Source organism: Cryptomeria japonica, unplaced genomic scaffold, assembly GCF_030272615.1.
Source record: "Cryptomeria japonica unplaced genomic scaffold, Sugi_1.0 HiC_scaffold_551, whole genome shotgun sequence".
Taxonomy (NCBI): Eukaryota; Viridiplantae; Streptophyta; class Pinopsida; order Cupressales; family Cupressaceae; genus Cryptomeria; species Cryptomeria japonica.
In genome coordinates, this window is record NW_026729361.1 from 42428 (window position 1) to 54512 (window position 12085).

The 12085-nt window shown below is 36.7% G+C and overlaps 1 protein-coding gene across 1 annotated transcript; it reads right to left on the reverse strand.

The window, feature by feature from the left end:
• Positions 1 to 3665: 3665 nt before the first annotated feature.
• On the reverse strand, positions 3666 to 4991 carry LOC131872290 (aspartic proteinase nepenthesin-1-like). The gene has a single exon (XM_059216046.1). It carries the CDS (start codon positions 4989 to 4991, stop codon positions 3666 to 3668), a length of 1326 nt encoding a protein of 441 aa, XP_059072029.1.
• Positions 4992 to 12085: the final 7094 nt, after the last annotated feature.

The following is a 12085-nucleotide window of genomic DNA, read 5'->3' on the forward strand; positions in this document are numbered from 1 at the left end:
AGTTTTAAAAGATAATAAATAAATAATAAGAATGAAATTAGAACAAGAATTTAATCAAGTGTAAATGCACTCCACTCATCACCTTCGTCGCCCAATTGAATAAACTAAGAAAATATAAGCTAAGCTACTAGTTTAGATGTTGTCCAATGCCCTTAGAAACTATATGAATAGCATGTTGGACACCTTATCCACCATCTCCTCATCAACCTCCAGCTCCATACCATAGACACAGAGCACACCATACTTCCACCCATGAACAAAGGCCTCGGTAACAAGGGCATCCGCACCATGAAGCGTCTCGATATAACTAGTAAAAACACTTATCGAAAGTTCTTTGCATACTGCTTCCTTATTTCATCATTTTTCATAGACTATGGGCTCCAAACGGTTCCTATCTCCCCCAATCTTGGAAAATACCGATTCTCAACAACCTGCAACACAAACAGAGTTGAGCTAAACAAAAACAATCAAAAACGCCACCAGAAAGTTTGACTTTCCCCTCATAGAAGAAGTCTTGCCCAGGACACTTTGGAAGACGTCATTCTCCATCATTTCCGAAAGCCCCTTGAGCTTCGCACGCATCATGATCATTACGGAGTAGGTTAAGAAGATCCTCTGGGATCCGATCATAAATGTTCCAAACTTTCCTACTTGGCAAGTCGGCCCCAATGTTGGCCTAAATATCGGCAACCTTATTACCTTCACGATAGACATGTGAAATGGTAAATTCGTAGAATCCCCTGAGAAGCATTAGGCTATCTTCAATAATATGTTTAATCGACCAACTAGGGGAGGAGGAAGTTGTTAAACAATTAATGATGTTTAGGGAGTCACACTCCAAGAAGACCCTTCTCAAACCTTTCTCTTTGGCCAATTTGATATTGGTATACGTTGTGAAGGCCTCACTAAAGTGGTTTGTCTAGGTACCCAAAGAGAGGGCCACCATCGAGACCATCCTGCCATTATTATCACGCACCACTCCCCCATATCCAGCAGGTCCGGGATTCCCCTTCGCTGCACCATCAATTAATGTTACTTTAGGTCCAATATTTTTTTTTAAACGTTATAAAAATTGATTAACAAGATATGAGAAAGAGTTTATTGAATTAATAGATAAAGGGAAAAATCAATCCAATGTCATTTGTTTCAATGAAATGAAAAAGATTTTTGCAGGAAGAGAATCCTCAAGAATCAAGCCAATAGATAAAGTAGTAAATGTTGTCAAGTGAGTGCTAAGATCAACTTTCCCATTGGACTTCTCGAAACATGGTACCTCTATGTGCTTTGAGATGGGATTCTTTAGGACGGTATATGAAAGTAGTCTACGTGTGCAATATGATGGAAGAGTTAGTTGGGATTAGGTTTGGCCTGTGCCGGCCAATTATTCAAATGTCGACATCTCTACTATGATACATGATTTATAAGGAGTGCTTCCATAAAAAAGTAAACCAACCGAATAATTGTAGTGCTCTATTGTATTTAAGTTAAGAGTGTAAAATTATCCCTTTCCCAATTGAATGATCCTTCTTCCTTTCTAGCTATACATTGAATAATAAATAAATATTTTCCAGCATCTATATCCGTTGCAACAAGAATCTTCGATAGAAAAATAATAATAATAATAATAAGTAAAGAAAAATGAAATGGCATTATACTAGAATACATTATTTTCATGACCCAAAATAGTAAATTAATGGATACAAAGCAATTGTAGCTAGTTAAATGCCTTGCTGAAGGAGTAATTACCAAAATAAAATAAAAAAAGAAAAGAGGAGGCTCTGTTTAAACTGGTTCAATCTAAAACTTCCTAATATTATCCTCGTGTGACATACATTGTCGAGCATTGAGAAACATAGAATTTTTTATATCGCTTGTAGCTCTAAATGCATCTCACCTTAGGTGGTTGATAGGGTCGAGGGAGATGGAAAAATCCTTAACAAAGGTTGCACATTATCTAGTTAGCACAATAGTTTTACAAGATAATAAATAAATAATAAGAATGAAATTAGAACAAGAATTTAATCAAATGTAAATGCACTCCACTCTTCACCTTCATCGCCCAATTGGATAAACTAAGAAAATATAAGCTAAGATGTTAGTTTAGATGTTGTCCAATGCCCTTAGAAACTATATGAATAGCATATTGGGCCGCCATCCCTCCTCTTACCCTCCTTGCATTGTCAAGGTGAAATAAGTATGAGGTTGATTTAATAATTATTTTAAATTTATATGTTTTATTTATTATTCATTGTGTGTTTCTTACTTGTTAATGCTTTATCAATTGTAAACTATGTAATACTACGAATACTTTTTCCTTGGAATATATAATTAGTTCTCTCTCCCTCTATATTAAGGATATTTTTTAAGAAATTATTGTTTATTTAAATAAATATAATAATATCTATTTAAGAATTATCTCAACCAATATTTTATTCATCTGAGAAGTTTTTTGGCTATCTAAAAATCTAATAAGTGTCAACTCTCTCAAATAATTGATTTTAGTATCCTTTGTGTTCATTGGACTATAATAATACGTAAGTAGACACTGCAACATAGATCATGTGAAATTGAAATTAACATGTTAGGATTTACAAGGTGAAAGAGTGAAGATACTATGATTTTTTGTAGGCAATCAAAACTTTTCTCAATAATTGTGTTATTATGTTGTAGTCCACTAATATTTTAATTTTTTAGGTCACGAAAAAAAGTTCCAAAACCTAATGCAATCCTATTAAAATGTTGAAAACAAGTAATCATGTCACATTATCAATGGCTGAAAATTGATGTGTGGTCTAACATCCATACTCTGAAGCACAAATACATTACATAATTTAATTTTATTATCTAAGGTGCGTTGTAGTGTAGTAGCAACCTTTCAAATGAGAGGCCCCGATTCACCATCAATAAGTTTTCTATATAAGATTTGTGTAAGATGTCATCGAATGCACTATAAAGCGCTGATAGGTAATCGTGAATCGTGATATAGGCATAGCCTTAAATATTAGCACTTTTAAATAAATTGCAAAGGCTCCAAAATGATATTCTTAATTCTCGAGAACTCGTCTTCTCTAGTAGAAAATTATACAATAGTAATTGTGAGAAAATTAGAGAGACCTTCTTAGCAACAACCTTACCTTATATATAGGCTACATTAAATTGCGTTTGATCTTAGTAATGTGAAATGCGGACATGATTGAAAATAAGTATTATTTGAATGTATAAATCACAGACACGGATCTTAAAGTTAAATACCATTAAAAATATTCATAGGCATACAATAATTTATTTTACACTTAAGACTTGAAGAAAAGATAAGACCATTACAAATGCTTTATAATTATATAAATTCTCTTGTCGTTGTTTTAACTCGCAATTTATATTTTGATAATCAATTATCGCACCTTCATTTCCATGCCAAAATAACACACATAGTGTAGCATATCATAAGGAACCATAAATGAAGGTCCCCGAGAACAACAGGGGCCAAACAATTTTACTGAAAATAAGCAGCTACGAAGATGAAAATTTACATGATTCGCATATCGGACAGTGCAATAGGCAGACGCAGGAGACGAGATCACATATTGCATTCGAAGGACAGAGGAAGAGGAAATGAGAGAGACAGAAAAAGAGAAGAAGAAGAATTAGAAGAGGGAGATGATGATTTAAAGAGAATCACACTTAGTGGGCTTGAAAGAGAGCGTGTTCTGAGCATTGTTGTAAAGGATATGGAAGTTTTGCTGCTGTATGTTTCCGAAGATGGAAGGATTCCCCGATGGTTCACCCAACATTGCCAGGCACAAGAGATTTTCAGATGCCTGAATGAAAAAGTTGTCTGCCGGAAGCTCGTAATCCACGCCGCCTTTGAAGTTGAAGACGAGGGTTGGCAAGGTGAGGTGAGCGGATGATGTGTGGTAACAAAGATCCAAACCTGTAGAAGAGCCGTCTACAGGAGTGAGATCAATGGCGGACTGAATTGCTTCCTTAAGAGGAGAGTAGGCAGCCTGGTCCAGGATGGTAACAGTGGTTCCGGAGTCGATGATCATACCTCCGCTGCCGTCCGATTGCAGATCGAAAGTTCCAGGAGGAATATCTAGTGCCTTACCATTGAGGGTGATTCCTGTAATAGGAATGTACCAGAAAGTGGGAATGATACTGCTCTTGATGAGTGGGAGAGTCTTGGCTCCTCCGCTCAAGGAAGCACCCTCGCCGAAAAAGAGGGGGCTGGTTTGTGAAGAAGAGTCGGTGATGGGCAAAAGACAGTAAGAGAACATGTTCTCTGCTTTGGAACCCAGCTGTGAGATAAGGGAGAGACCACCTCTTCCCAGTCCCACAAGGCCACCACCCTGAGAGAATCCTTGTCCTTCGTTGTCATGCCCGCATCCAAATGCAATGCCTTTAACCTTGCTGCTCCCAATTGACAATGTCTCGTAAGCCAGGTCGCCGCTGGTGAAGGAACCATCGCCATACTGATACATAAAGGTACAATCTGGATTGCATCCGGTTTGCGTACTCCCCAAGGCGTCACAAAGAGAATCACCGCAGGGAATTGTGGAAAATGTGGGGGACTTGGAGGGGTCGAAGATTGGCGTAGGCTGAGAGAAGCAGTCCTTGCAAGGCTTGCACTGAGTCCAAATCAGATCGCTCCCCGTGTCCACAATCGCTTCGAAGCTCACAGAGGGCGTTCCCAGTGCAACGCTCATCAGAAATTCTCCATCCCCTACTTCAACGGGCGTTTCAGCGTCTAATTGCCCTCTTATCAATGCCTCTATCTTCTTCATTCGCTTCTTACTTCGATCCACAGCCAAACCCAATCTCTCAGAAAAACCCAACTCTCTCTCTGATCTGCGCGTCATATTCACCCTTATTTTTACATTTTCATCGCTGCTAGACTTCGGCCAACCACTAAACAGTCTGTCCGAAGAACATGATATCGTTGGAATAGTAAAGCATATCAAGACCACAAAACCCAACAGCTTTGAACGCTCCATTTCTCTTTTTCTTTTCTAAACCTCGAAACCTTTTTCTGCTCTCATCTACTCCACTCCATGCAATATATATACACAGAGAGAGTGAGAAGGAGCCTTAAATCAAAATCAACAGATTCCCCGACGTGTCCACATAACAATATCGATCCTCTTAGAAGGATAGACGAATTTATTTAATTTCCCCTTCTCTATCTCTGCCCGCCTGGAATTGTTCTAGAAGTAGAATAGACTGCTGCAATTCGAAGTGAATCGTATTTTTTTCTGTCCATACCTTCACTAAGTATTTCCGTACACTTAACTCGTAATCCAGTTCCCTCTTCCCATTGAATTTTGTGGACCCATTCAGATCGAAATTCCAAAACGTGTTGTAACCGGAGGGTTAGTTTTCTAAAAATATTTAAAATTAGTTTACACATAATTATTCTTAGTCGGTTTATCCGGCTTTCCAACTTATTCTCATTCTTGTTTATCTCATTCTTAAATTTTGCTCTAATTAGTTTATTCATTTTTAAGATTTAGAGATTTTACTTGTACAAAACTGTTATATTCAATGCTCTATTATGTATTCACATTACCGTATCCTATCATAAAGTTCTATTCAAGGATTTATACCAGAAAGAAAAAGTACATGAAAGTTAATGTAATCTATGTGGTTGAACATCCACATATATAAATCATCTAAATTGAATTTTATTTTTATTCTCGTTCTTATTTATCTTATTTCTCAATTTTACTTGTGCAGAAGTGTTATATGCAATGTTCTATTATATATTCACATTGCCATATCCTATCATAACGTTTTGCTCAAGGATTTATACCAGAAGGAAAAAGTAGATAAAAGTTAGCGTAATCTATGTGGTTGAACATGCAAGTATATAAATCATCTAAATTGAATTTAAGAATCCATCTTTTAAGAATTGGGTATGTAGTTGTATCAGTGATAAGCATGAAAGTCATGTCAACTAGGGATCACTCCCCATGTCCACGATTGTTTTATGTCAAATCCATAGATATGCGTAAGTTCTATATGTGTGAATATAAATTCTTCCCTAACATTTGATCTAATAAATCTCACTTTTCGTCAATTTACCTTGAAGTTAACTCTTCACTAATTGTCAAGTATTCGCAATAGTTAAAATCACATTAGGGAGCCTGGTAGATCACTAGGGTCAAGTTCTCCTAGGTTATCCTTCGGAATGGTCGGCTTCACGAGCCTGGCCAATTTAGGTAAATGGAAAAGAAGCATGCAAATTTCCCAAGATGAAAACTTTGATGGAGATAGATTCATCTTGGTGCTCCAACCAAAAGCGTTTCTATGATAAATGTTTCATTTATGCAAATTCGTATTCAATGAATTCTCAAAGCGACTGCATGTTAAATAAATGCACATTGAATTCTTTCAAAAACCAAAATGTTCAATAAATCACATAAAACAGGTACTAAATGTAATTATGATAGAATAAAAGGTTTGGAGTTAAAAAATTCGAATTTAAATTGCTAAATCTCAAGGGTCAGTATTGTATGGTGCAATATTGATTGGACGCCCCATTATTGACCAATAACAGAAAAAAGGCTAATACTTATGTAGAGAATAAATGCCTAGACATTGAGGTGTGGATGGAGAATAATCTAATAATAAATGTGATACATACGAATGTGTGCATGAATCCACGGGATAAGATAGAATATAAGGGGGTGTATGTAAATTGATAAGGGTGGCTAATTAGAGAATGGGCCAAGATTTCGACAAGATTGCATCATTTCTTGATATATGGTTGAATTAATCCATCCTCTAATAATATACCCAAAACTAAGGATAGTTTGACTAGATTAAAATATTTTACCATTATGTTTTGACCATACATTGACGTGCATGTGAATCCTAAAATAGTAATACATCTCAAAGCATATGGAATGTGGAATATATCGTTTAAATTAGATGCTTGGACGTCAAATAATAGTTAATATAGATAGAGTAATGGACCTTGGCACATACTAGCATGTGATACTCATTCTTTACATTTGAATCCTTCATGAGAGCCTAAAAAATAGAGAAATTATGTATAGTGAGTAGCTTATATCTCAAGAATTAAATAGACATCAATAAAATACGTGAACCTATTTAACAATCTAGAAGATTAAGAAATATGAAAATGAGTAGTAAGTTTAGGGGTATCTTCATGTGCAAAAGGTTCTGTGACGTAGTGCCCTATGGTATATTGATACTACCACATCCTATCATATAAAAGCTTTATTTAGAAATGGTGATTGCATGCTTCATATGAGAGAAATTATAGAAGAGGGAAAATAGTACATGAATTTATTATGCCGAAGGCGTCTCTTATATGAATTGGATGAGCTGTTTTTGGGCATCAACGATTGTGAGTAAAGGAGACAGCATTGCAAGACGATTGGGAATATTGGAGCTGCCCGCTGTCCATTAGTTTTATTCTTCATTTTTTGTCAGAATGTGTGCACTGCCCATCATCTCTCGATCTTCTCATTTTACCACTATCTCTCCTCTTGCAGTCACGATCAGATGAGATTTTTTCGAAAATTCTACTCCTCCATTAATGCAAACATAGTACTCTCAAATATTTGAGCTCTCACAATCTAAATTTTAGGGTTCCTGCCACTTGTTCCGTGTGCCTCTTTAATAATTCATAAATGTCATTATTTTCTTGTTTTTTATTTCTATACAATTTAGTTGTTGCACGGTTTCCCATGATAAGTGAATGGTGGGACCTTTTTTAATTACTAAGTACACTCAACCTTTATGTTTCCATTTGTCTAAATCAAACCATCTAGTAATTCCGAAACCCTAAAAAAGTTGTATGGGTTTTATAGACACTTCAAAATTTACTATGTTTGTATGTGTTAAAATGACTATGTTAGTGGGTTTTAAGTTATTTACTTATTATTCTGTTAATGTATTATATATAATAATAATATTATTGAATAGAAACCTATTTGTTTAAATAGTTCAAGTAATTTATGGTGAAAATGTAAATAGAATAGAATAATTTTTTATTTTCAAATAGAAATAAACTATACAAATCATGTAAATTGTATTAGTATTATTGTAATATTATCATAAAAACTCGACCTTCAAGGACCCAACAAAAAAACAGATGCGAACCAACCCATAAAAACCAGGGAAAAGCAGCCCCATAGAACAACAGACAAGAACAATACAGAATTTCTACATAACAAAACTACAACACTTTGACCAATTTGTCATTCTTCTGAATGACATCCTCATTGATTTTCTGAACTTTCTTAATGATGTTGTCAACACGGGTCACACCCTTATCTTTTCTATGGAGCCTCGTCGCTCGACCAAGTAGGGGCTTCTCTTTCGTATCCAGATCCGCAACCACATCCTCTGAGGGAGCCCTAAGTTTCTTACAGGTACCAGCATTCACAACCTTATCTTTCTTCACCATCTCAGTGCTACCAGTGGGGCACTTGCCCTGAGAAATATAATGAAGAACTTCAGCCTATTCATTGAGTCTACGTAGACCAATGCTAGTATTGTTCATGGCAGACATACTCACCTCCACCACCACACTCAAACTATGCTGATGTTTATAAGTCATTTTCCAAAGCCTTAATGTGCTCTTCATGTTCCTCCTTAAGGTCTTTAATACCATTAGCCAGGGTATGCGTATTCGAGACCTAGTACTGTCGAGGTCCCCATTAGGTGGATTGGCCTTCTCTTTGAGATTATTAATCTCTTGAAAAATCTAGGTGAATTGGGCATTTTGGTTATCCTTTAAATTCCTCAAGTTAATATTCGTAATCGTATTCTCAGGGACCGACAAACCATCTCCTTAGGAGTAAACCCACCACCAAGAGTAGGTATAGAAACATTGACACCCTAATCCTCCGCAGGCCCGTCCAAATCAATCTGAGAGGCATTCGGTCGCTTAGAATAATTCTCGTTGACATTGTTAAATACTTTGGTTTTGTCAATAGCTCTTGACATAGAAACGCTGGCCACTCTTTTAACCTTCACATCAGAACTACCGTCCACCGAATTAGGGACATGTTCAGGGTCATCCTCCTCGTTAGATAAAATAATTTATTTTCTGCTAGTACGGTTAGGGATTTTAGACGATGAGGGTCCTTGTTTGTTATAAATGTGAAAGACTTCGTTCCCATCGAAGTCCACCTCTTCATCAGAAGAGATTTCCCCATAATGAATATGGACATTCTTCTTGTATTCTATACCAGTTTTAGCACTCGTATTCCTCTCGACATTGATAGTCTTGGCATACTTCATAATCAACGGGAATAAGCCCTCATGGAGAACAAGGGAGGATGCACATTTCTCGTGAGCCCTAATGCTATTATTCAATGATGAGACCAAATAAAAGGCCAAGGAAATGCACTTGTGATGCCGAAAATGATTAATAATGACAAAGTGATAGCTAAGTAAGCTACAGAATTTACCATCAACGGTGAGGCGGCGCACGATAACCTCTGAGACCTCGTACCATGGCTTTGAAAGTGATTTTTTCTCCCACCCAACATTATTATTCTTTCTCACCTTCTCCCTTTCCTTCGGCGGGAAAAAGGTTTTCATCGCCACCATCGCACATTTCTTATGCTTGTAGAATTTGGTGCCCTTGTTCAGAATTTTGGACACCTTAGCCACCATCTCCTCATTAACCTCCAGCTCCATACCATAGACACAGATAAAACCATCCTTCCACCCATTAAGAAAGGCCTCAGTAACAAGGGCATCCACACCATGAAGCATCTCGATATAACTAGTCAAAACTCCTACCGAAAGTTCTTTCCATACTGCTTCCTTATTTCGTCATTTTTCGCAGACTATGGGATCCAAACGGTTCCTATCTCCCCTAATATTAAAAAATACTAATTCTCAACAACCTGCAACACAAACAGAGTTGACATAAACCATATAAAAACAATTAAAAAAGCCACCAGAAAGTTCGTCTTTCCCCTCATAAAAGAAGTCTTGCCCACGACACTTTGGAAGATGTCATTCTCCATCATTTCCAAAAGCCCCTTGAGCTTCGCAAGCATCATAATCATTACGGAGTAGGTTAAGAAGATCCACTGGGATCTTATCATAAATGTTCCAAAGTTTCCTACTTGCCAAGTCGGCCCCAATGTTGGCCTAAATATCCGCAACCTTATTACCTTCATGGTAGACATGTGAAATGTTAAATTCACAGAAGCCCCTGAGAGGAATTAGGCTATCTTGAATAATATGTTTAATCAACCAAATAGGAGAGGAGGAAGTCGTTAAACAATGATGTTTAGGGAGTCACACTCCAACCAGACCCTTCTCAAACCTTTCTCTTTGGCCAATTTGATATTGGTATAAATTGTGAAGGCCTCATTAAAGTGATTTGTCTGGGTACCCAAAGAGAGGGCCATTGTCGAGACCATCCTGCCATTGTTATCACGCACCACTTCCCCACATCCAGCAGGTCTGGGATTCCCATTCGCCACACCATCAATTAATGTTACTTTAGGTCCAATATTTTTTTTAAATGTTATAAAAATTGATTAACAAGATATGAGAAAGAGTTTATTGAATTAATAGATAGAGAGAGAAATCAATCCAATGTCATTTCTTTCAATGAAATGGAAAATATTTTTGCAGGAAGAGCATCATCAAGAATCAAGACAATAGATAAAGTAGTAAATGTTGTCAAGTGAGTGCTAAGATCAACTTTCCCATTGGACTTCTCAAAACATGGTACCTCTGTTTTCTTTGAGATGGGATTCTTTAGGACGGTATATGAAAGTAGTCCACGTGTGCAATATGGTGGAAGAGTTAGTTGGGATTAGGTTTGGCTTGTGCTGGCCAATTATTCAGATGTCCAAATCTCTACTACGATACATAATTTATAAGGATTATTTCCATAAAAAAATAAACCAACTGAATAATTGTAGTGCTCTATTGTATTTAAGTTAAGAGTGTAAAATTATCCCTTTCCCAATTGAATGATCCTTCTTCCTTTCTAGCTATACATTGAATAATAAATAAGTATTTTCCAGCATCTATATCCGTTGCGACAAGAATCTTCGATAGAAAAATAATAATAATAAGTAAAGAAAAATGAAATGGCATTATACTAGAATACATTATTTTCATGACCCAAAATAGTAAATTAATGGATACTAAGCGATTGGAGCTAGTTAAATGCCTTGCTGAAGGAGTAATTACCAAAATAAAAGAAAAAAGAGAAAAGAGGAGACTATGTTTAAACTGGTTCAATTTAAAACTTCCTAATAGTATCCTCATGTGGCATACATTGCCAAGCACTAAGAAAGAATTTTTTATATCATTGTAGATCTAAATGCATCTCACCTTAGGTGGTTAATCGGGTCAATGGAGATGGAAAAATCCTTTACAAAGGCTGCACATTATCTAGTAAGCACAATAGTTTTAAAAGATAATAAATAAATAATAAGAATGAAATTAGAACAAGAATTTAATCAAGTGTAAATGCACTCCACTCATCACCTTCGTCGCCCAATTGAATAAACTAAGAAAATATAAGCTAAGCTACTAGTTTAGATGTTGTCCAATGCCCTTAGAAACTATATGAATAGCATGTTGGACACCTTATCCACCATCTCCTCATCAACCTCCAGCTCCATACCATAGACACAGAGCACACCATACTTCCACCCATGAACAAAGGCCTCGGTAACAAGGGCATCCGCACCATGAAGCGTCTCGATATAACTAGTAAAAACACTTATCGAAAGTTCTTTGCATACTGCTTCCTTATTTCATCATTTTTCATAGACTATGGGCTCCAAACGGTTCCTATCTCCCCCAATCTTGGAAAATACCGATTCTCAACAACCTGCAACACAAACAGAGTTGAGCTAAACAAAAACAATCAAAAACGCCACCAGAAAGTTTGACTTTCCCCTCATAGAAGAAGTCTTGCCCAGGACACTTTGGAAGACGTCATTCTCCATCATTTCCGAAAGCCCCTTGAGCTTCGCACGCATCATGATCATTACGGAGTAGGTTAAGAAGATCCTCTGGGATCCGATCATAAATGTTCCAAACTTTCCTACTTGGCAAGTCGGCCCCAATG

Coding starts and splice junctions, on each gene's coding strand:
- LOC131872290 (XM_059216046.1), bottom strand. CDS start 4,991: ATGGAGCGTTCAAAGCTGTTGGGTTTTGTGGTCTTGATATGCTTTACT.